Below are 20,629 nucleotides of genomic sequence, written 5' to 3'. Positions count from 1 at the left end.
TCTCTTCTATTTTTGTTAACATTAATCAGAGGAAACTTCAGATTCTGGCATAAGTTTGACTATCATATAAAAGGTAATATTTAAAATACATAATGCCTTACCACACAAACACGAGCTGCCATATGTGAGGCGCTGCTAAGCATGGTTCCTATTAAGCCGATACACAGTAACTGGCTTCTTTCCAAGCAACATGGAAGTGTTTAAAAACCCCCGTTTAATCCAATTCCACAGCTTTGAAACAAAAATAAATTAAAGTGCTGCGAGAACTGCTAAAATGAAAAATTAAAAGCGTGTAAATAAGTGAAAAAAATAAATTGTCAGAGAAAATGAAAACAAAGATTATTTCAAGTAGATGTCTTAATTGTAATTAGCAACATTTGGCATGTGTTGTGATATGATTCAAAGCTGCAGCCAATTAGATACCCCAAAAAGCTTGTAACAAAGCTGCAAATGTGTAACTACAGTATAAATAAGTTTTATTGCACACCAAGAAAACAGCACACAGACCGGCTTCAGAGTTTGATTCTGAAGTACTGTAAAGCATTCTCCATTATTATACCCTCGCTTTTTATTCTTAAACTGCAGTTTCCCTGCCAGGAGATTTTTGGAAAAGAATTTCATTAAATTTAGGCTATTAACTGTAGATTTGTACACACTCGGGGTATAACAAGAATAAAAGACAAATTATAGCATTGCCTCAGACTGTCATGCCCATGTAAAAATAAAACAAACAAACAAAACAACCAAAGGAATAAAGTGCGTATGTTAACAGCTGTTAAAGTGCTGTAGGATTGTGGGAACTGTGGCGTTGAAACAAAGAGAGAAATTTATTTATTTTACCCAGTGATTCCCAATGAGGAAGGAGGGAAACAACACAAAAACAGACAAAAAAAACCAAACCCTCTCATTTTTCCTTGACAGGAGTAAAGATAACACAGTGGCAGTCAGGAAATAAACTTGATTTTTTCACATGCCTTTAAAGTTTTCTTAGAAAAGGAATATTTTTACATTATTACATTACAGATCAGAATTCAAATTCTGAATAAATACGGGTGCACTTAAACCAACAGCATTGGGCGCTTCTGAGATTGTGCCATTTATTTAAGGAAACAAATACTTCATTATCAGTAATGCTGTCAGTCCTAACCAACAGATAAAGTACCTTCCATTTCCCCCATTTGCTCAATAATGAGTAATTTACTAAAGGGTAATGAGTTGCTAATAAAAGCATGTTTCTTACATGATTGTTATGAAATGGCAGCGACTGCTTCTTTGATGCAACAGTACTTACTGCAGTCACTTTCAGATAACTCCATCAGATTTCTGCAAATAAATGGACTCTCATGTGGTCTTCATACAGAACACTGAGCTATATTTAGAAATTAGAAATAGGGAAAAGAAATGCACCAGAAAAAAAATAGATAATTAAACTTTGAAGCTACAAATTGAAATACTTCTTCAAAAAATCTCTTAAAAACGATGCAGAGTCTCAGCAAGTAGGGTTTTGTTTCCCCTGCTGGCAAGCAATGACTATTTGACACATTTATTTTAATGTTTGGTGAGGGGAGGTCAGATTTTGGTGTTTCTTTGAAGGCTGTGTTGAAGAGATTACAGAAGTGTAATATTTTGTGTGTTATAAACCACATTCATGCTCACAGGGAAAGTTTTTTTTTTTAGAAATGCAGAAAAGGCCAAAGGAAATATTTATGGGAGGTTAGTCTGAAAAATTCTGGCCGGCCAGCCTTTAGTATACTTCGTAACAAAGTGACTTACAAAGAACAGCTGGAACTAGATGTAAACCCTCTGGAAGTAAAACTTCCCACTCTGGAATTATCTACAATAGAAGTGGCTTTTATTTTTTGTTCGTTCATTTGTTTTACCCTTGTTATAATAATCTGTTCCACCTTCCTCATACTTCGGGATTTAAACTAGAGTGTTATTAATGCCGTATGCTAAGCGCATTACAAATATCAAGGATCTGTAGATCCAGCAAGTCCATCGTAATCTTCTTTTGGGGCGTTTTTGTACCCTTCTCTACTTCAAGGAATGAACAACCATCATGGCTTCTTGATGCCCAGATCCCCTTCCCATACCTGCCTGAGCTGTTCCTGACATAAGCTGTGGAATACACTGTTTTGACAAATCTGCCCTAATGCAGTGCTTGCTGAAGTACTCTTATTCTTCCCTAATACATTTTTCCTCTTCTCTTTTCCTTCCGAGAGGGAAGTGCTCATCATTTGAAAACAGGGAGAACTGGTAGAATAACATGCAGGTATTGTTACTCTGGGAGGTACCAGAAGGTGCTGTCATCCTGTTCCTTACTTTGTAATCATGCACTATTTCTAAGAACAGCTGCTTTGTGAATAATACACCTTAACACTTAGAATCACTTTCACAGTCAAAACCAGACATTTTTGGAATTTATATATATAATATATATATTATATATATATTATATATATATATATATAATATATATATAATTATATAATATATTATATATATATATTATATATATATATTATATATATATATATATATATATATAAATATAAATATATATATACACAGAGCTCCATGCTTCAGATCTCAAAGCATGACACACTGTCCTGCACTGTCCTAAAAAAAAACAGCTACAGAAATTAAAAGATCACACTTTAAAAAGTAACCTGACAGTTTTTATCCAAGGTACCTCAAGATATCAGGGTAATAAATCTGAAATAGCTACCTGTTATAAAAACAAGGCAAGTTAACTCAAGCAATAAAAAAAATAATATAGTTGCCACGATAGAATATAATCCCAGTGTGATCATTAACAAGTTTTTTTGGGACATTTTCCTTGATGCTTTTGAAGCAATGCTAAAAAATAATGTAATTGCAACAGGCACCTGAACAGGTTTTTAATTCATTCTCTTATTCTCAAATGAATGCTGATATATCATAGATCTAAAACAGCAGGATTCTGCACACTAATATCACTGCTCTTATGCTTATCTTTCAGATCAATTCCTACTATTTGCTGTAAGTTCTAAAGAGATCCAGCCAGGAGGAATTATACAGAACTATATCTGATTTTCACGGTAAGGTAATAGCATACTAGGAGTGGATGAAAGTAAGCCTATATGGGCAGAAGGTAAACTCCATGGGTGATGCAGTGGAATGGGAAGAGAGCCCAGCTTCCTGCCAAAAAAGCTGGAAGCATTTGAGAGGAAAAACACTCGAAGAAAGCATTTCTTATTCCAGTTTTCATCTTGCTCACACCTTAGCATTACTGTCACGTGCCTATGGCAACAAACTGATTCATCCCTAATCTAAACGATCAAAAATCAATGGTAGCTGCTTATTTTAGAATGAAGATATGTTTCATCTTAGGGGACTTTTTCCCACTTGAATTTGGCACCCAGACTCTCAATGGTTTCAGTAAAACCACGAACAGAAAAAACAGGATAAAGCCTTCCTTTAAGCTACTAATATACTCCTAAGTGACACAACCATTAATAAGATGTTGGCCACACTCAGTACTTATAAAGTTTTAGTTGTGAATCAGCAAACACAGACATACCACCTTCACTCTTCGGTTACAGAGCAAGGCAGCATCTCACAGAAAATAGTGTGTGTGCTGCAGGCACCTAAAGGTAGTGGAATAGGGGATCATCAGTACCTAAGCAGATGCAGTTTTACTGAGCAAAGTCATTAGATATGTGAACTCGGTGCAGTTTACAGCACACAATAGAAGCGCATAAAGACTGAGCAAACTTCTCTAAAAACAGAATCCTTCCAGTGCCAGAGATACTGACTTTGCATTCTCTCTACTTATCCAAATCATTTCACATTTATTCAAATATTTTAAAGAAACACAGGAAACCATGATTATCCAGAAATCCCCTACCACCTTCCAAAACAAACTGATTTTGTGAGAACATAATCTAAAAAACAAAGAAAGAAGCAAGCAAACAACAACAACAACAAGAAACAGTAAGGCATTTTTTTGCTTACACTGCAAAACTACGTGAGTATCACATTGTGGAGTGATGCTGACAATCTTTTCCCTCTGGTCTTTGTACAAAATTGTTCTAACATTTGTTCTCTCGTATCAACACTTGTGCCATCTTCTTAGCTTTAAAGTACTACTAGGCAAGTATTTAAACAAATGGGCCCAAGAGAAGATCTTAAATGGATGGGATTCATGTAATTCCTTACAGCTGGGAAGACTGTGGCTTCACCAGTTAAACGAAAACAATGCCAGAGCAATACTGAGCAGGAATATCAACTTCAAGATAGTTGTTAATAATACAAGAGGAGGTATCCATAAAACACACTGACCTCTCCATCCAAGCCAAGCCAAGGAGTTTTCCCACTCCCATTCACTCTTAACTATATCACTGCAAGATGAATTGTGCTTTAGCAATCCTTTTTGTGATTGGCTTTTGCAGCCAAAATATGAGGACTGGGTACGTTGGTTGTTTATCAGTTTTTCAGATACTAGAGCAAGCAACGAATGAATGTAATGATTCCAAATGAACAGAAGAGATAAGGCTGCAAACAGGGTTTTAAATTGATTATTTTGGAATGCGTATCTGTCAATTTAAATTGACAGCTGCACAGACATTTAAAGTACATTTCTGAGCCTTGTGCATTACTTATTTTGATGCAGGGAAAAAGAAATAAAATGAATGCACGTAAAAAGAATTGTAAGAAATACACAGAAGAGAGAGGGATGGTGACAGACACCTATCCTGGAGGACATCCAAAGAAAACATGAGGAAGAAGATAGGGAGAAACAGCGACTTAGTAGGAAAATTCTGAGCAGTTGCCCTAAGTGGTGTCCACAGAGATCTGCCTTTTGCTTTATGCTGGCTATCCTTGTTTCTAGCAGTTAAGATTAAGAAAAGCTAAAAATACATTAAATGTTTTCCAGATATTATTCTTTCACATGAACAACTGGTAAAAGATGCCATAGAGATATTCTCTTTCCAGCAAAAAGGGAAACAGCACACAACGCTGGCAATAGAAGATGTATTTTATGAAATCTGCCACCTTTGACAAGACAGTCCAAAATATAGGAAAGTTTTAAAAAGCATCATTTAGGTAGGATTTCTGACAATTCCTATATTCCTGCGATTTCATATAAGAAAATGATGCCTAAGGATGAGGTTTTTAACACCTTTGAAAAAAGGTATACTCTGTGTCACTCTGAGGTAGATGTATAACATATTAGCAATCAAGCTGCAGTAACTCCATGAGGAGGAAAAAAAAATAGAGATGAGTGCAAAATCTCTACAATTTAGCTATATTGTCTCCTGACAAACGAAAATGTGACAATGCTGCAGATTTAAAATACAGATGTACCTGCTTAGCATTCTTGACTTTCCTTTACTGTAAATTAAGTTCTACACAAAAGTAAAGGGGGGGAAGCACATAGTAGAAAACATCCAGTTCTTTCTCCAAGATATGAAGAATAACTGACTATTTTATGACACGTCTTCCTCTGAAAATAGCAATGATTACATTGCTCAACTCCCACACAGTCCCCAATGCGACTTTTTGACACATAGTACATTATAAGTACATAATATATTCTCAGTCCTAGGGGATGATCCAAAGTTTGACGATAGGACTCCCTTCATTGCCCAGAATGCAAACTGCAAAATACAAAACCTAGGAAAGCAGGCAATCTTGATGTTTTATAACATTAATTCTTCTTTAAAAGACCAACATGATAGATACGTACTTCTTTTTCCCCCTTTTAGGAAATCCAAAATCCACAGCTTTCCACATTTTGGAAAGATGCTACAAGTCAAAGCAAAGATAATCTGCCAACTACAAAGCACATGTGTGAGCAAGATTTTTGTTTTTTGTCTTTCAGGCAAACAAGATTATATAGCCTATACTCTTTGTGGGGGATGAGGAGGGGGAAGTGTTAACATTGCAGCTGCTGCAGAAGTGGAAGCTGTAACTCCCTGGGAGCTTGTATTGACTCTGTAGCCAACCATGCCATTAAGAGATGCTTCTGTACTACAGAAACAGCTCCATTTGCATTTTATTTCCAGAGTGAGAAAAACCTGAAGTTCTGACTTGCTGCAGTCAACTGAAAGTCTTACTGCATATCTTGCAACATTTCACACAATTTCCAATTGAGCTCAATATCCTGCCTGTTGAAGTTCCTAAAAAACGTACCATTCCTGAATTACAGTTTTTCTTCACATCTGGTGGTGTTTAATTCTGAGCTTTATCACACTGTTATTACCCAGTCATTTATTTCATACACACAACTCCCTATTAAATAAAAGAGGACACACAGCAAAGGTAGGCTGGGAATCACAGACATTTTACGCAGCTTTTATCTGTAAGGAGCTTATCTATAGGAAATATGATTTAATAGAAAATATAACGATGACCTAAATTTTACTAAAACCAAGAAAGTGTGTATCAATATTTTAGGGTAAGATATACACTATCACAGCTTGGCTTTCTACAATATGCTGAAGAACCATGTCTGGCTGATGTATTTATTCTGTAATGTTTAACTATAATAGAAAATAGATGAAGTTCAAATGAAAACACTGTTTAGACTATGTCAACAGAACATAAAACCAAATGAAGTGATTTTGTATTGACTGTAAAACATATTTACTAATAGTAAAGATACTAATGGTTATCTATCAGGATCACAACATGAAATAATTCTTTATCTTGAGAATTGTGTTAAAGCAGCAGATGCACATAGAAAAATGCAATATTTTGATTTTTCAAAACACCAAACAACATATTTTATTGCTATTTTATCATTAGTGTAAATAATTCAAAACCAAACCAACCAAACAGAAAACCAAACAGGAAATCTTCAGCTCACTCTTTTTAATTGCAAGTCACAAAAGGGCTTTCCACTATGACAGCCAACTCACTTTATATTTGCTAGCAAAAGAAAAGCAAACAGTAGCTTGTGCACTGAAACAACCGCTTTGTTACAAAGGGAAGGATTCAGAAACAAGAAGAAATGATGCTGCTGTAAATACTGTATGTCTTGTAGACTCAGTTCAAAGTCTTATGCATTCTTCTGCAACAGACTGAAGTTTTACATTCATCTCAACAAATCAATCCACTAATAGGCATCAGTCATCAACACCTAAGTAAAGATCTGCCATTTGAAACAGCTTTGATGTGATTGAAGACTCACACATGGTCGTAAGTATGACAGAACAGCTTAGCTATTAAAATGTTTTATCTAGCAAGGAACCGTTCATCCTAATTGACTGAAATGCTCTTTGAATGCTTTTATTGCAAGGCTACTTCACTATGCAGTACTTTAATACATAGCCACTTGACTTACATCTTCATACACAGCACGACCACATCAACTCTTGTTCAAATGCTTCCTCACACATGCTTTTGTCAAGAGACCAAAACAATAATGCTGACTGCCACTTTTACCACCAGTTGCTCAATTAATTCAGTACCAAAATGTACTGGGATTCATTCTGAAAGATGCATGTCATCTTTCCATCTTTTCTTTTACCACACCAAGAGGACAACCACACTTGCTAGAATCAGTGGGCAGTACTGGATGGTTCTGATCCTTCCAACCTTACACCCACTGCTAGAGGCATCAACATAGGGCTGACCATATGTCAAGCCAACAGAGAAGAAATCCAAGATGGCCATCTGTAAGAAACAGCAAAGTGCCTGGCCGCGAGGAAACAAGGTTTTCTAGGCTTGCCTCATCAGCCATCTCAAAGAAGATTTTAAGCACACCTAAATCAATGCACCTGACAAAAACAAAACAAAACAAACAACCCCCAAAAACAAAACAAAAAAAACCCACAAACCACAACAACAAAAAAAACAACAAGCAAGCACAGAGTAAGGATATATGACGATGGCCTCTATTTCAAGACATTTCCACTGCATATCATAATGGATCACCAGAAACTCCATCAAAAGATTAATAATAATTTGTGCATGTAACATTTTTTGTTCTCCATTATATTCACAGTGTTAGTAATTTGCAAGAAAAAGGAATCAAACACACCAGTAACTGCACCAAGATTACAGAATCAAACAAAACGCTGTTGATTTAATACCACAAATGAAATACAATTCAATTTTTACCCTATATCTATTAACACATCATATATTTCATCAGCTTTTACCGTTACTTCTGTTACCATGAAGTGCATCATATCAATTTTCCTTATATAGGCAAACATGTCCTCTATTATCTTCTATTCAAGAACTGCCAATTAGCACAAAGCAAGGGCAAAGTTTACCACAGTCCTCTATACAATTTCCATGATTCCATATATTCAATTCCCATATTCTAAATTAATAAAATCAATGTGATCTTACCTACAGTTTGGAGGAGGGTCTAATGTAATTTCTGCAAGTTCTTTCTGAATCCTTAAGAGGGGGGAAAAAAACAAAAACAGGATATTAACAGGACTGACTTTTGCAAAATATTTCTTTTGACCTTATGAACATTTCTACAGCAGTCAATTATGATAAAATACAACTCTTGACATTGTTAATAGAAAACTGATGCTGTAAGAGTTCATGAAACTGCACAAGATCAAAATGCTAAAGATCAAATCCTAAGAAAAAAAAACAACAAACGTAAGCATCTAAGTCTTGGACTAACTGTTCCATGTACAGATACCTAGAAAATCCTACTTTTCCTGTAGGTCGGTGTGCTCAGCTACTGTGCTCAATTACACAATTAGATGCCTTATACACCATACCCTTTTGTTTACCTCCTATCTATCTGCCTCTCAGCCTAAGTCCCACTGGGCAGTAGCCCTGCTCCCTTCAGTCTGTTGTCATCTGAAGACCTGCACACTGCCTTGTCACGTGCACCAGGCCACTGATAAAGGCCTGCTTGCAGCATGTACCCAGCAGGTGCCTCTTAGTTACCAGCACCCTGCTGGAGCTCCTCCTTTAGGCACTACAACACAGTTGTTAAGGATTTGGATGCTTTTCAGGCCTGTGCTACCATGCCAAGCACTTGGATTCTTGTTCTGCTTCATATCTGGCAGTATGGATCCTTCACTTTGTGCTAGTGTCTGCATGACAGTGAGCATCTTCACCCACAGAGAAGATCAAACATGAAGGATAGGAGCTCATAGAAATTCCACGGGAATTTGTAGGAGCTTACTGTTCCCAAGTCATACACAGAAGCGTAATTGTCATCTATAAACTATGTCCCAAGGCTGTTTTATAGGCTGTTTCAGGGCAAAAACATAAATGATCAGGAAGAGGAAAGAAAAGGAAGTGTACCCTCAGTATTTTCTTCGCTCTTCCTCCTGCACAAGATCTCATGCAGCACAGATGCATATTACACTTTATATCCCACACTAAAAAAGAAAAACTGCACAATAGCACCACTCAAGTTCCTTGCATAAGTACCCAAGCCACAGTCTTACTTACAGATCTCAGATCTGACATGAAGTACATACACATCCAGTTCAAAATGACTGCCACCCTTTTAGTACATAATACTGGACAAAACCAAACAAACAAAACCAAAATGACACATCAAAATAAACATTCACGTACAACAAAAAGAAATGACCAGTTTACATTAATCCTCCATAATTTCAAGATACAATCTTACATGCTAAGGAGTCTCACAGACACTATTAAAGTTCCCATTATGCTAGTATGAGTTGATTTTGTGGCTGTAAAGAATCAACAAACTGAAGGTTGTAGAGGAAATTGACGTGAACCAAAAATTCCAGTTCTTTAGTAATTACATTCTGAAATAATTAGGACATACATCAGGACGATCTGTTAATAAAGAATATTACTTCGACCTACTAATGCAGTTGACAAGAAAAAACAGTCTTTCAGACACTCTAACTTTTCTTCCAACCCCTGTCCACCCCAACCCTACATACAGACACCAGTTACTTCTGTAGATAGGAAGAAATTGAATGTTTATTTGCTTATTCTATTCGTTGAAATATTTACAACTCCAAGAAGTAGAATTTCTCCAGTAAGCATCATTTCTTTCTTGTCAAGATACAAGTGCAGACTGCTTAATCAATATTTGCAGAAACTCACAGTAACACTTCAAGTCCAACACATTTTTCAAAAGGAAAAATCTGATCAGTGAAGTCTGAGTATACCAAACATTGCGTTAAAAAGTTACTGTATTTAAACTACCTTGAATATTTGCATCCTTCAAAAAGAAAGAGATCCTAGAATCATAGAATTGCCAAGGTTGGAAAAGGCCTCCAAGATCATCCAGCCCAAATGTCCACCTACCACCAATATTTTCTCATCTTACATCTGTAGGAAATGCTTAAAATATTTCTTCAGTCTATGTCAAAGTTTCATCACGTTTTTTAAATCAGCTGTATCACAATTCCAAAACACAGAAAATATGAGTGAAATCTCCACCAATTTCACACTTTATAGGTGTATTTGCTTTTTCTACAAACAGCTTCTAACTTCTGGTAGATTAGAGAATTGTGGCGTTAAACTTCTGGAGTCAGGGATCATTCCTTTGTTGTGCATATGAAAATAGGAGCAGTTAGTATTTCACTGCACTATGATGTGTCCTTGAGACACCAATAATGGGTTGGCAAACACAGCCTAAGTCCTAGATCTAAAACCTTTCATTCACCCTCCTAAATCTGAATCCATTTCACTTCCACTCTGAAAACAAATGGGTAGACTCTCCTCTCTTTTTCTCCCTATGTTCTAGTTAAATAAAAATAAATTTCAATTTCAAATGCCTACAGTACGAGAATGTTTCAAGATTGAGCTTTTCCTGTGATTCAGGAAGCAAGAGCAAAACACCTTGCTGTTTCAAGCAACAAAAATTGATCAGATGATACTTTATGTTCAAAAGTCCTAATTGTTTTCCAAATTATCTAAGATAAAGAGACATTTCATTTATGCTTATTTTTTAAAAAAAAACCTGCAACATTAACATCCTACTCAGCAAACTGTTCGTGCTTATTCCCCTCCTCTGTGCCATTCCCCAAATATATACACCTTATACCTCTTTTGTTGTAACTTTAATTTACCTTGCATTCATGCTGGGAGCACATTCATAAACAGTTTCTGTACAGCTGACATGCAATAGCTTGCTCTCATGTCACAGCATTCAAAGTTACAATTAAATCATCAGATAACATCCCAGAGAGCCTTGCTCTGATAGAGACCTCCTACATGCAAGCTAGCCTTTGTCTGCATGAGTTATTCCACTGCTCTGGCACTCACTTCAAATCTCCACTGAGTTGCCTTCAGAATCTGGCACAGGAGAAGATGTGCCTCATTTCCTTCACTGACCACAGAGGATTCACTATGAGCTGATGCGGCCTCTGGCAGAGAAAAACTACACAAAACAAAACAAAACCCCACATTTTTGCAGGATTCTCTCTGGTACTTTTTCCTTTGGATTTTCTGTCTCAGTACAGTTATGTTATTGTAAAGTAAAAAGGATTCTATATTAAAATAATTAAATATACAATGTATATATATATGTGTGTGTGTGTGTGTATATATATATATAGAGACTACTGACATGCTGGTTTACAACATACTGGGAATGGGGGAGGTAGAAGTCTCTCTAGTAATCAAAGCTCTGAGCTGTACACACAGAACATTTAACCTGCAACATCAGATCTGTTGTTCTTTGTTTGATCTTAAAAGACATCATCTGACCTCTGCTTGCCTGTCTCCCTCTCTCCATATAACTATATAAATATATAAAATTACTATTACCATGTTTTCCCTCCATTTTACTAATGGGAAAGAACAAACGTACTTGCCTTCAAGTAATAGTGCAAAGGTTAATCTTCCCCTAACTTCAGAAGCACGAGAGAACATTGTGGATTTCAAATATTATTAATTCTCACAGACATATATTTACTGGTGTTCCAAGCCTAGGGGGACTGTCTGTTGTTTCCTTCATGAAACAGTTAAAGTTCACTAAAGCTAAGGGACAACTGAACATGTTAGAATATTTCCCAATGGGATTAAAAGGAAAAGAAGCAGAGAAGGACTATCTGACAATAACCTACTTTACCACATCTACTTTTCTAGGATACATGCCTCTTTACTCATGGAAATGACACGAACCAATATTCCATACTGAAGTACAGGTTCTTTAGGAAATACTAAGAAATGCCATCACCAGTATAAATTTCAGTCTCACAGAAACTGTGACTGAGTAGGAAATTTATCCAAAGATGGTCAGATTCATGCTCAAAGAATTAAAATATTCAATCATCATATTAGATGCACATGTAAACAGCAAGGATAGTTCTCATAAGAAAGAACAATCTGTTTTTCTACCATGGTCAGCAGGTTCCTTGGAAATAGCACTATGATAAGCACCCCTAAGAAGAAAAAAAGAAGCTCATTTTAGTCTGATTTCTAACAAATGTAACCTATTAACTAGTAGGCATTCCTTCTTTCAATTATATATATATAATATTCTGTGTATATATATACATACAGCTATATGTATATACCTACAGCTGAGATTTTAAAGTTCACAATTCATTGTAAGCACAGATATTTATAAAAAGAAATCCTGAACTGGACACTCAGATTGACAGATTTTCAACTATCAACTTCAGAAGCAAAACAATACATTTATTTGTCGAGCTACTGTGTCAGCCAAGAGTGGTTACACTTCTCTCAATTGAAAGGTCAGGCTAAGATTTGCTGCTTAAGAGGTAACAAGATGCCTGCTGTTTTCAAGGACAGCAATTCAATTCCATGTCTGAACTGTAATTGTGATATGCAGTGAGTTTCTCAATCTTGACATGTTAGGTAAGAAAGGTTGCTGTTTAGGGTGATGCCCTCTGGGTGAGGAAAATTGAAGGACCGGAAACTGTACAACATATGCTGTAAGCCATTACACCTGTATAGTGGCTAACCTTAAAAGAATTAACAGAGAAGGACTGAGCATGGAGGCATTCTGCTTTCTTAATGCCATCTATAGCAAAGCTAACAGAAGTAAAACAAAATCACTGCATCTTAAATGCACATTTAAGCAGCCTCACATACCCTTCATAACAAAACCATTTCGAAAAACACTAAATTGCTACAGCAGCACACTCCTGCATAAGGCATGATAGCAGGGTGTTTACACAAGTGGAAAAGAGCTTTGCTAAATCTTGATTTATATGAAGTCAATACTACTGAAAATCTTTAAAAGTAGATCTAATTGTCTACATAACCACACAATTAGAGAGTAGAACAGAATTAAGCCAACTAGAAATGAACAAATTCTTACTTTATGCTACCTGGGTTAGAATTAATTCAGAAATACTGTGATTATATTTCTGTACACAAGGAAGGTCTCTTCAGGTGGCAAAACGTGGCTTCCCAATTCAGGTTAGAATAAAGCCCATAGCCTATTAATTAGACCAGGGAATGATTTATCTCCAGTGCTACATTAACTTGCTAGCATTCTCTGTTCTAAACATAAGTTGAGGCTTTGGTCAAAATTCCTTAATTACTAAAGCCTCTGTTGTTTGGATTTTTTACTGATGTTAGCAGAGTTGCCTGTTTTAATTAAGTGAAGATTACTGTCACCTCAGTATAATGCCATGAAGACTACAGAATTCAAAAGCTAACAAAGGAAAAAGTTGCTGAACACACATCCAGTCTTTTTTCCCTTCCAGAAGGACAGCAAAATTACTTCAATTTGTTTCCATTTAAAAAACCATAATGGTCAAAAACTATAGTCAATTGAAGGAGCATAGCCTTATTCTCACAATATTATTCATTTCTGATGAAAAAGGTATCACAGAAACTGAGTACACAAAACAACATCATTGGCACAGAACGTGATAATATATTTTCCCTTCTTTGATGTTACTCGTCTCCTTTCATTCCTCCACTTTAATTTCATATTTTCCTCATCCTCTAATTTCTGATTTTCCTTCTGTGAGGTTTTACAGCTTTTAATCAAAAAGCAAAGAAACAAAACCTGTTAAATACAAATACCAGATCAGATTAAGAATGTTTACAGTAACGTTGTCCTCATTGTAACACGCTGACAAAACCACTGAATAGATTACACAACTATAAAAACTAAACCATGTGAAGACTATATCACTGTGATTCTTCCCCAGTTTTATGACAACCAGCACTCCTGAAAATACATTTATCAAAAGTGCTATTTATTGTGCGCTTATCTACAGAAGCCTTATACTTTTATAAATCATCTCAGCTTTTAAAATGCGTAATCAAAGGCTTTTCTTCAATATTAGTAAACGTGAAACTCTCGTTAGAGTCTAACCAGCAAATGTACTGATGTCAGCAACTGGCATAATTAGTTTCAGCAGAATCATAAGCAGATATGATTAAACTTTAAAAGGTTTAAGTAATTTTATCACTGTGAAATGCATGTTGATAAAAGCCCTAAGCTTTGAAGATGCAAAGCTAAGATTAATAGACCAATTTCTGACATATCATTATTAATTTTTTAATAGGATACTGTCCACAGGCCCTTGTTGGAATCACGGAGTCATCACATTAGACACTGTACAAAGTTCAGACTCTTCTCTAACATGTTAAAAATTGGATTTGAGACCTTTATATTCCTGTCTAGTCCAATATTTCTTACACTAAAAAACAATAGCAGCAAGCAGGCAGAAGAGAAGAAGTCCAGAAACTATAACAACTGTAGGAATTAACTAAATGAGTAGCACTATGGCTTGAAGAGAAAGCTTTTGGTTTTGTTTCTTTTTTTATTACTTCTTTTTCTTTTAGTTGTGAAAAGAAACCTTGGCACGCTCTGTTGGCTATCCTATAACCAATACAACTATGTCATCTACGCACAGCATCATATTAGGAATGGGTCTTGAAAAAGCATCTTGCTGTGGAAGGAGAAAAGGCAAAGGCCTCATGGGGAGGTGCCTGGGGCAGGAGAGAAGCATGCTAATAACACACTGGAAAGACAAGTGAGTCCAGGACAGAGAAGCACACAGATAGTAAAGGACAGAAGAAACCAAGACATAGGCTGGAACCTCGATGAGATGTAGGCACGTAGGAGAATTTTATAAATCACAGCAAAAGGGTCTCTCCTTTTTTTTTGCAAGGCTCCATGTGCAATTCTTTTTTTCCCCGCACAGCAGCACATCTCCAATGTTTTTTCTTGCAGTTCACACTGACTTGAATTAGTGAAAAACAGAATCTGGGACAGTCTGCACAGTTGATCTCATCAGATTCTGCTAAAAGTGTTTAACTACAACCACTGTTATCCCATCTGAGCTCTACTATATGGACTAACACCAGTAAGTACTGATGGAGCAACACTAAGCACTAAGTTCCCCAGGTCTGGACCAAACGTGACAGTCATTATCTGGAAATGAACACGACCATATAGATGTCTTGGAAATGTTCAGTGTCAGGCTGGACAGGGCTTTGAGCACTCTGATCTATCTGTAGGTGTCCATGTTCATGGCTGAGAAGTTAGACGAGATAACCCTTAAGAATTCCATCCAACAGAAACAATTCCATGAGAATAATTTCAGTAGCTGTTCTACAAATCCACTTTTCCTCTCAAGAAGTAAAGAGATGCTAAAGAAATAGGTATTAAAACAGACCACAGTTTAAAGTAATGAAACCAACATGCATTTGTTGTTCACTTCAATGTCTCTGACCTGACCATCTGGGAAAAGGGAATGCAGTTCTTTACAGCAATAGGTATTACGGTAGTCCTAACATGCTGAGTTACTGAACTGTCTGAAATGTTTATGGTTAATTAACTGTAAGTTACACTGACAAGTTTCAACATCAGTCATACATACACATACAGAGATGTATTTTATAAGGCTACAAAACTGTCTGAGTTTTACTAGCAATAAAAAAATGTCAGCTTTTATCATGCAGGCTACTATTAAAACCATGTGAAAGAGCCAATTTGTCAAAGAAAGGAAAAAAAATATACAGGTCTCGTTATCGTGACCAGCCTCAGAAGACTATTACACTGACACAGTAGTGCTACAATAAAACAGTAAGAAAATGAATATACCGAACCATTACATAACATCTGATGGCCAGCTGAAAAACAAGAAAGGAAGAGAAAAAGACAGAAGAACACTGTACCTTTTAGCACTAGTTGACAGTTTAGCAGCTGTTTTGCTTGATATTTTGCCCTCTTTTTTCTTGGGTTGAACTTGCTCCCTTTCTTGTTCAGGCTGAACGCCTTCACGCTGATCTCCATCAGAGCTGCCTCCACTAGTGCTCGGACTGTCATCAACTCTCTGCCCCTCTGTAGACATGGCAGATGCTGCACTGAACCAAACACAAACAACGAAGGTCAGCTTTCCCAGAAGAAGATGTCAGACAGTATTTCTTGCAGGAGGAAATAACACACAAGATCCGTGTCTCTATACTGAAACACTTGCATTACAGCACTTCAGTCATCTTAGTACTGAAGAGTTTTGCCATAAACATCTTAACAATAATTCAGGAGTTGGTCGTTTCAAATTCCATAACAAATATATATGAAGAGAGGACAGATTTGTTATTTATGATAATGACAAGTTACTGCAGTTAAGCACAAAACACGATTGTGTGAGTACTACACCAGTGCCATAAAAGAGATTTTCCCACCCCTTGGTCATATCATAAGTTAGCTTTCTCATCACTCTGCCACCAGCTCACATTTCACATCGTTTGTTAAAAACCCAGAGCTACTGCTATCTGAAGACTCTGCTATCCCATATGAAATAAACCTGTGAGTTCATTCCAAGTCTCTAACATGGGTTTCCACATTACAAACTCCACATCTTGGCACACTGGATGGAAACGCTTGCAGAACCAAAAGGCACTAACACAGAACTGTTTGTGTTTACTAAATGCAATGCTTCTAGAGCAGTAAGTATCCTGGGAGGGGATACAAAGTATCCTCTGCCATGAGGCACCAAAGCTGTCAGGGAACACAAGCTACAGGAAACCCCAACATGCTTCCAGAAGTCGAGGTCACAGTTTACACACACACTTCTGATACCAGTTAGCTATTTTCACTGTTTCCTTCATTTTAAGTAGTATAACACTATGGCAGACGAGGAGTTACAGCTGTTAGGACTTCTTAAAGCATTCTAATGAAGAGCAGACATCCATGTAAAACTGTCTATAAATTGGCATACGTGGTAGCAATGACTGCTGGAAAACTGGAAAAAAAAACAAAACAACCCCCAAACCAACAAACTAAACCCTCAATATATCTAAGGGCCAAATATGGGGCTGATATGGGCACGTTATCTGCCCTCCTCTAGAGCAAAGGAGCCACATTCAAGGTACACAGGCCTCAACATCCCTCACTCACATCCACACAATCCCACAAATCGGAGCGACTTTTCTGATTGAATCTGACCAAATCCAGAATCTGCTGCAGAGTTTTAAATTGCTGTGAACTTCCACTTGCTTTCCCTTTTACTTGGGTACAGACACCATCCCAGTTTAAGAGCCAAACTATTCACCGTGGAGATCATACAATTATAATCTCCAGGGAGAAGACTAAGGGTGGGGGTTTTTTGGTTTAATTTCTGAAGCTAAACAGAAAGGAGACCCTGAAAGCCTGAGATGTTCAACATATTTAGATGCTACAAGAAATAGCAAGCGATGGATATGGGATCAGTTCCGCCTTGTTCAGTTTATGCTACGTTCAAATTCAATTTTTGAAAATGGTGGGTTTTGAGACTTATTTTCTCGCATAAATTTATATAAAACAAATTTACACTTCACTGCATAAAACAACTGAAATAACAGCATGTTTGACTCCTAAAATTAAAGGAAGAAATTGTTCATTCTTAGCAGAACAACCTTCCCTGCGGTACAGCTACAGGATGATACTGAGCACAGTTAACATATTTACATGGGTTAATGCCTCTGTATTTATCTCCTGCTTGTCAGATGTAAAGATAAAACAAATAGAAGACTGGGAGGTAATAGAGCACAGAAGCACCATATTCTGACAAGTCAAAATATGCATTTAATAACGACAGTGCAATTTTGGTTGTAGGCACCTGTTTTCTTTGCTTCTACATACAGCGAAAATACCACCTGATCTCTCTCAATAGCACTTTTGATGGCCTTTATTTACTTTAGATTTTAGTTCTGAACTTTGCTTAACACATCTCATTTTCAAGAGAAAATTCCCTTCCTGATGTACACACACACACGCTTTAACACTGCAGGCCAGACAGTTAAAAACCTATTTAACGAAGCCTGCATGCACGGGACATCTGCTGCAAATAATCTTGGCTATAAATATTACTATTATCCCAAACCAACTGCATTGCTGGGTTAAGTTCAGGTTACTATCCAGCAGACAAACATTGTAACAGTAGCCCTGAGCATATAATTACTGTAACATGTAATGCCAGCATTTACAGCAGGAAAATGCTTGAATCTGTCATCTGATGTCTGGCTGCCTTCTGATTTCCCCCCTTCGCTCCGTGACACCCCCGGGCGCTCTCCCCAGCTCTCTCCTCCCTATAGCCGCAATTTTAGAGGATTGCTCTAAAGGAATCTTTGAATCTAAGGATGCTCCGTGCCCCGCTCCGAGCGCCTTCCAAAGGGCCCCAAGTCACACACTCTCAACTCAAACTCAGGAGGCAGACAAACAGATGAACAAATAAGAGAATGGAAAAAAAACACCGAGAGAAGGATGACAGCGCTGGGAAAGCATCTCGGTGCCACGAGCGGGTTGGGAAGCACTGGGCGCTGCTCGGAGCCGAGAGCAGCAGCGTGCCAACGGGGTTAGAAAGGCGTGGGGATGTCCTGCTCGGGGGTCTCGACCTCTCGCCCCACGTCTCGAAAGGGAACGGGAGGGCAGAGACCGGGAGCCCGCCTGCTTTCCCCGGGATGATTCAGCAGGGCTGGGATTAAGAGTGGGGATTGTAAACGGAGGAGCTCCGGAGGAGCTGCCTCGGTCACAGTCAGCCCCGGGCACTTCCCTACCTCCCCGCCTTCTCAGAAGGGAAAACAAACACGTAGACAAGGAGTGCCCCCGTAAACCCTGCGGCCGAAGCAAGGGATCCAGGCGGGTCGCGGGGGACTGGGGGAGAGTGGAGGTGGGGGGGGGGGGAGTCTAGTCCGCGGGGAAGCCTCCGTCTGCGGTCCTGATTTCCCGAGTGCGAAGGCAGGCTGAGAGCGTCATCCTCACCTTCATCACCCAGAGCTGACCGCGGGCCCGTGGCCACGGGAGGGGGCACACGGGTGGGCGCCCCGGCCCGACTCGCACCGGGACGCGGAGGGGACTGCGGGAGGGCTGCGTCGGGGCACAGCAGGGGGCACCGAGGGGTAAAGGGTGGGGGAGTGCTGACGGTGGGGGCCGGGGGTGGGATGTGGGGGGAGGGGGAAGTGGGGAGAGAGCTGCGAACGGAGAGCGAAGAGTTGCTAGAGGGCACCGGGGGCGGATGGGGCCGGAGGCGGGGCGGGGGAGGGGTGCCGGGGATGGAGGCAGGGGCCGGAGGTCGCGGGGGGTCGGTCACGGGGGTGGGGGGCCGCTACCTGTGCGCGGGGCTCTCCGGCTGCTGCGGGGCGCGGACGGCGGGACGATCCGTAGCGGCGGCCCCGGCTGCGGCCGGGCGAGGGGCTGGCGGGGGGCAGCGGCCGCTCACTGAGTCATGAGCCCGCCCCGCGCTGCCTGCCGCCCGCCCGCTGAGCTCCCTTTCTTCTTTCTGCCCTTTTTCCCCCCTCCGAGCCCAACGGCGACGGCAGCCGCTGCCCGCACCGCCTCTACCGCCGCCGCTCCTGCCCCCGCTGCCCGAACAGAAGTGAAGCCGCTGTCGCCGCGCGCGCGTCCCCGACGCCGACGCCTCCGCGCGCGCTCCCGCCAGGCCCCCTCCCCGAGCACCGCGCGCGCGCCCGGCAGCCAATTAGCCCGGCCGCTTAGGGAGGGGCGGGGGGACGGGTGCGCGTGCGCGCGCTTTCGGAGAGGGTGTGGGGAGGAAAAGGGGGCAGAGCTGGCGGCGGGAGCGCGCGTTAAAGGGAAGCCCGGGGCGGGGCGGGAGGAGCGAGGAGGAAGGACGAGGCGGCGGGGTGCGGGGGGGGTAAACTGAAGGATTCTCGGGTCTCTTGGCCGAGGCGCAGACGAGAGGGCGACCTCACAGCTCGAACTTTCTTTGCTCTCTTTTCTTTGTTCCACGAGTCTGCCGCCCCCCCGGTGACGTCCGTCCACTCCCCCCCCCCCCCCCCGTTGCACGTCCGCGCGGGCAGCAGAGGACGGTGCGAGTTTGCTTTGGGGTGGCACTGCACCGAGTGGGGCGAACCCCCGTCTGCTGCTCTGTGCCGCCGCCCCGTCCCTTACATCACAGCCGGGGGCAGCTCGGCTCTGTTATATAAACTTGCATGGGCTCACGACGACAGGCAGCGAAATACGTGGTAGTGGGTACGGAGGTAATGACAGCCCCAAATATTTCCCCCTTCTTAAGGGAATTTAAAGCCATGCTTCTGGTGTTCCACATCTAGAAGGAAAAGTTTCTCCCTGCGTCAATCGTGGGGTTTTGTGCTTTTCCCGACTCGTGGCAAGGGCAGAGGTGCAGCCCGTGATGCCCAGCGGGCAGAGATAGGGATGGGAACACAGTAGGAACGAGGAGGGGGTGGGGGGCTGATCGGCAACGTGAGCAGCGCCCGCGTCCCATGGCCGGCAGCG

General features: G+C 40.0%; 1 protein-coding gene across 3 annotated transcripts in view; it reads right to left on the bottom strand.

Moving 5' to 3' along the window:
- The window catches only part of LOC107309305 (ubiquitin-conjugating enzyme E2 E2), a 208,371-nt gene extending 188,584 nt beyond the window's left edge, over positions 1–19,787 (bottom strand). Inside the window, exons 1-3 of one of the 3 annotated variants that reach the window (XM_015853993.2) lie at positions 19,486–19,787; positions 16,072–16,260; positions 8,347–8,397 (exon numbers count right to left, since the gene is read on the bottom strand). In XM_015853993.2, coding sequence (XP_015709479.1) covers positions 8,347–8,397; positions 16,072–16,247 — 227 coding nt within the window. In that variant the 5' untranslated portion in view covers positions 16,248–16,260; positions 19,486–19,787. The remainder of the gene's footprint in view (positions 1–8,346; positions 8,398–16,071; positions 16,261–19,485) is intronic. The other 2 variants (XM_015853994.2, XM_015853995.2) reach the window with 2 other exon arrangements.
- Between the last annotated feature and the right edge of the window lie 842 nt (positions 19,788–20,629).

The sequence above is a fragment of the Coturnix japonica genome, chromosome 2 (genome assembly GCF_001577835.2).
Source record: "Coturnix japonica isolate 7356 chromosome 2, Coturnix japonica 2.1, whole genome shotgun sequence".
NCBI lineage: Eukaryota > Metazoa > Chordata > Aves > Galliformes > Phasianidae > Coturnix > Coturnix japonica.
Note: the sequence above shows the minus strand (reverse complement) of the source record. Positions and strands in the feature narration are given on the sequence as shown.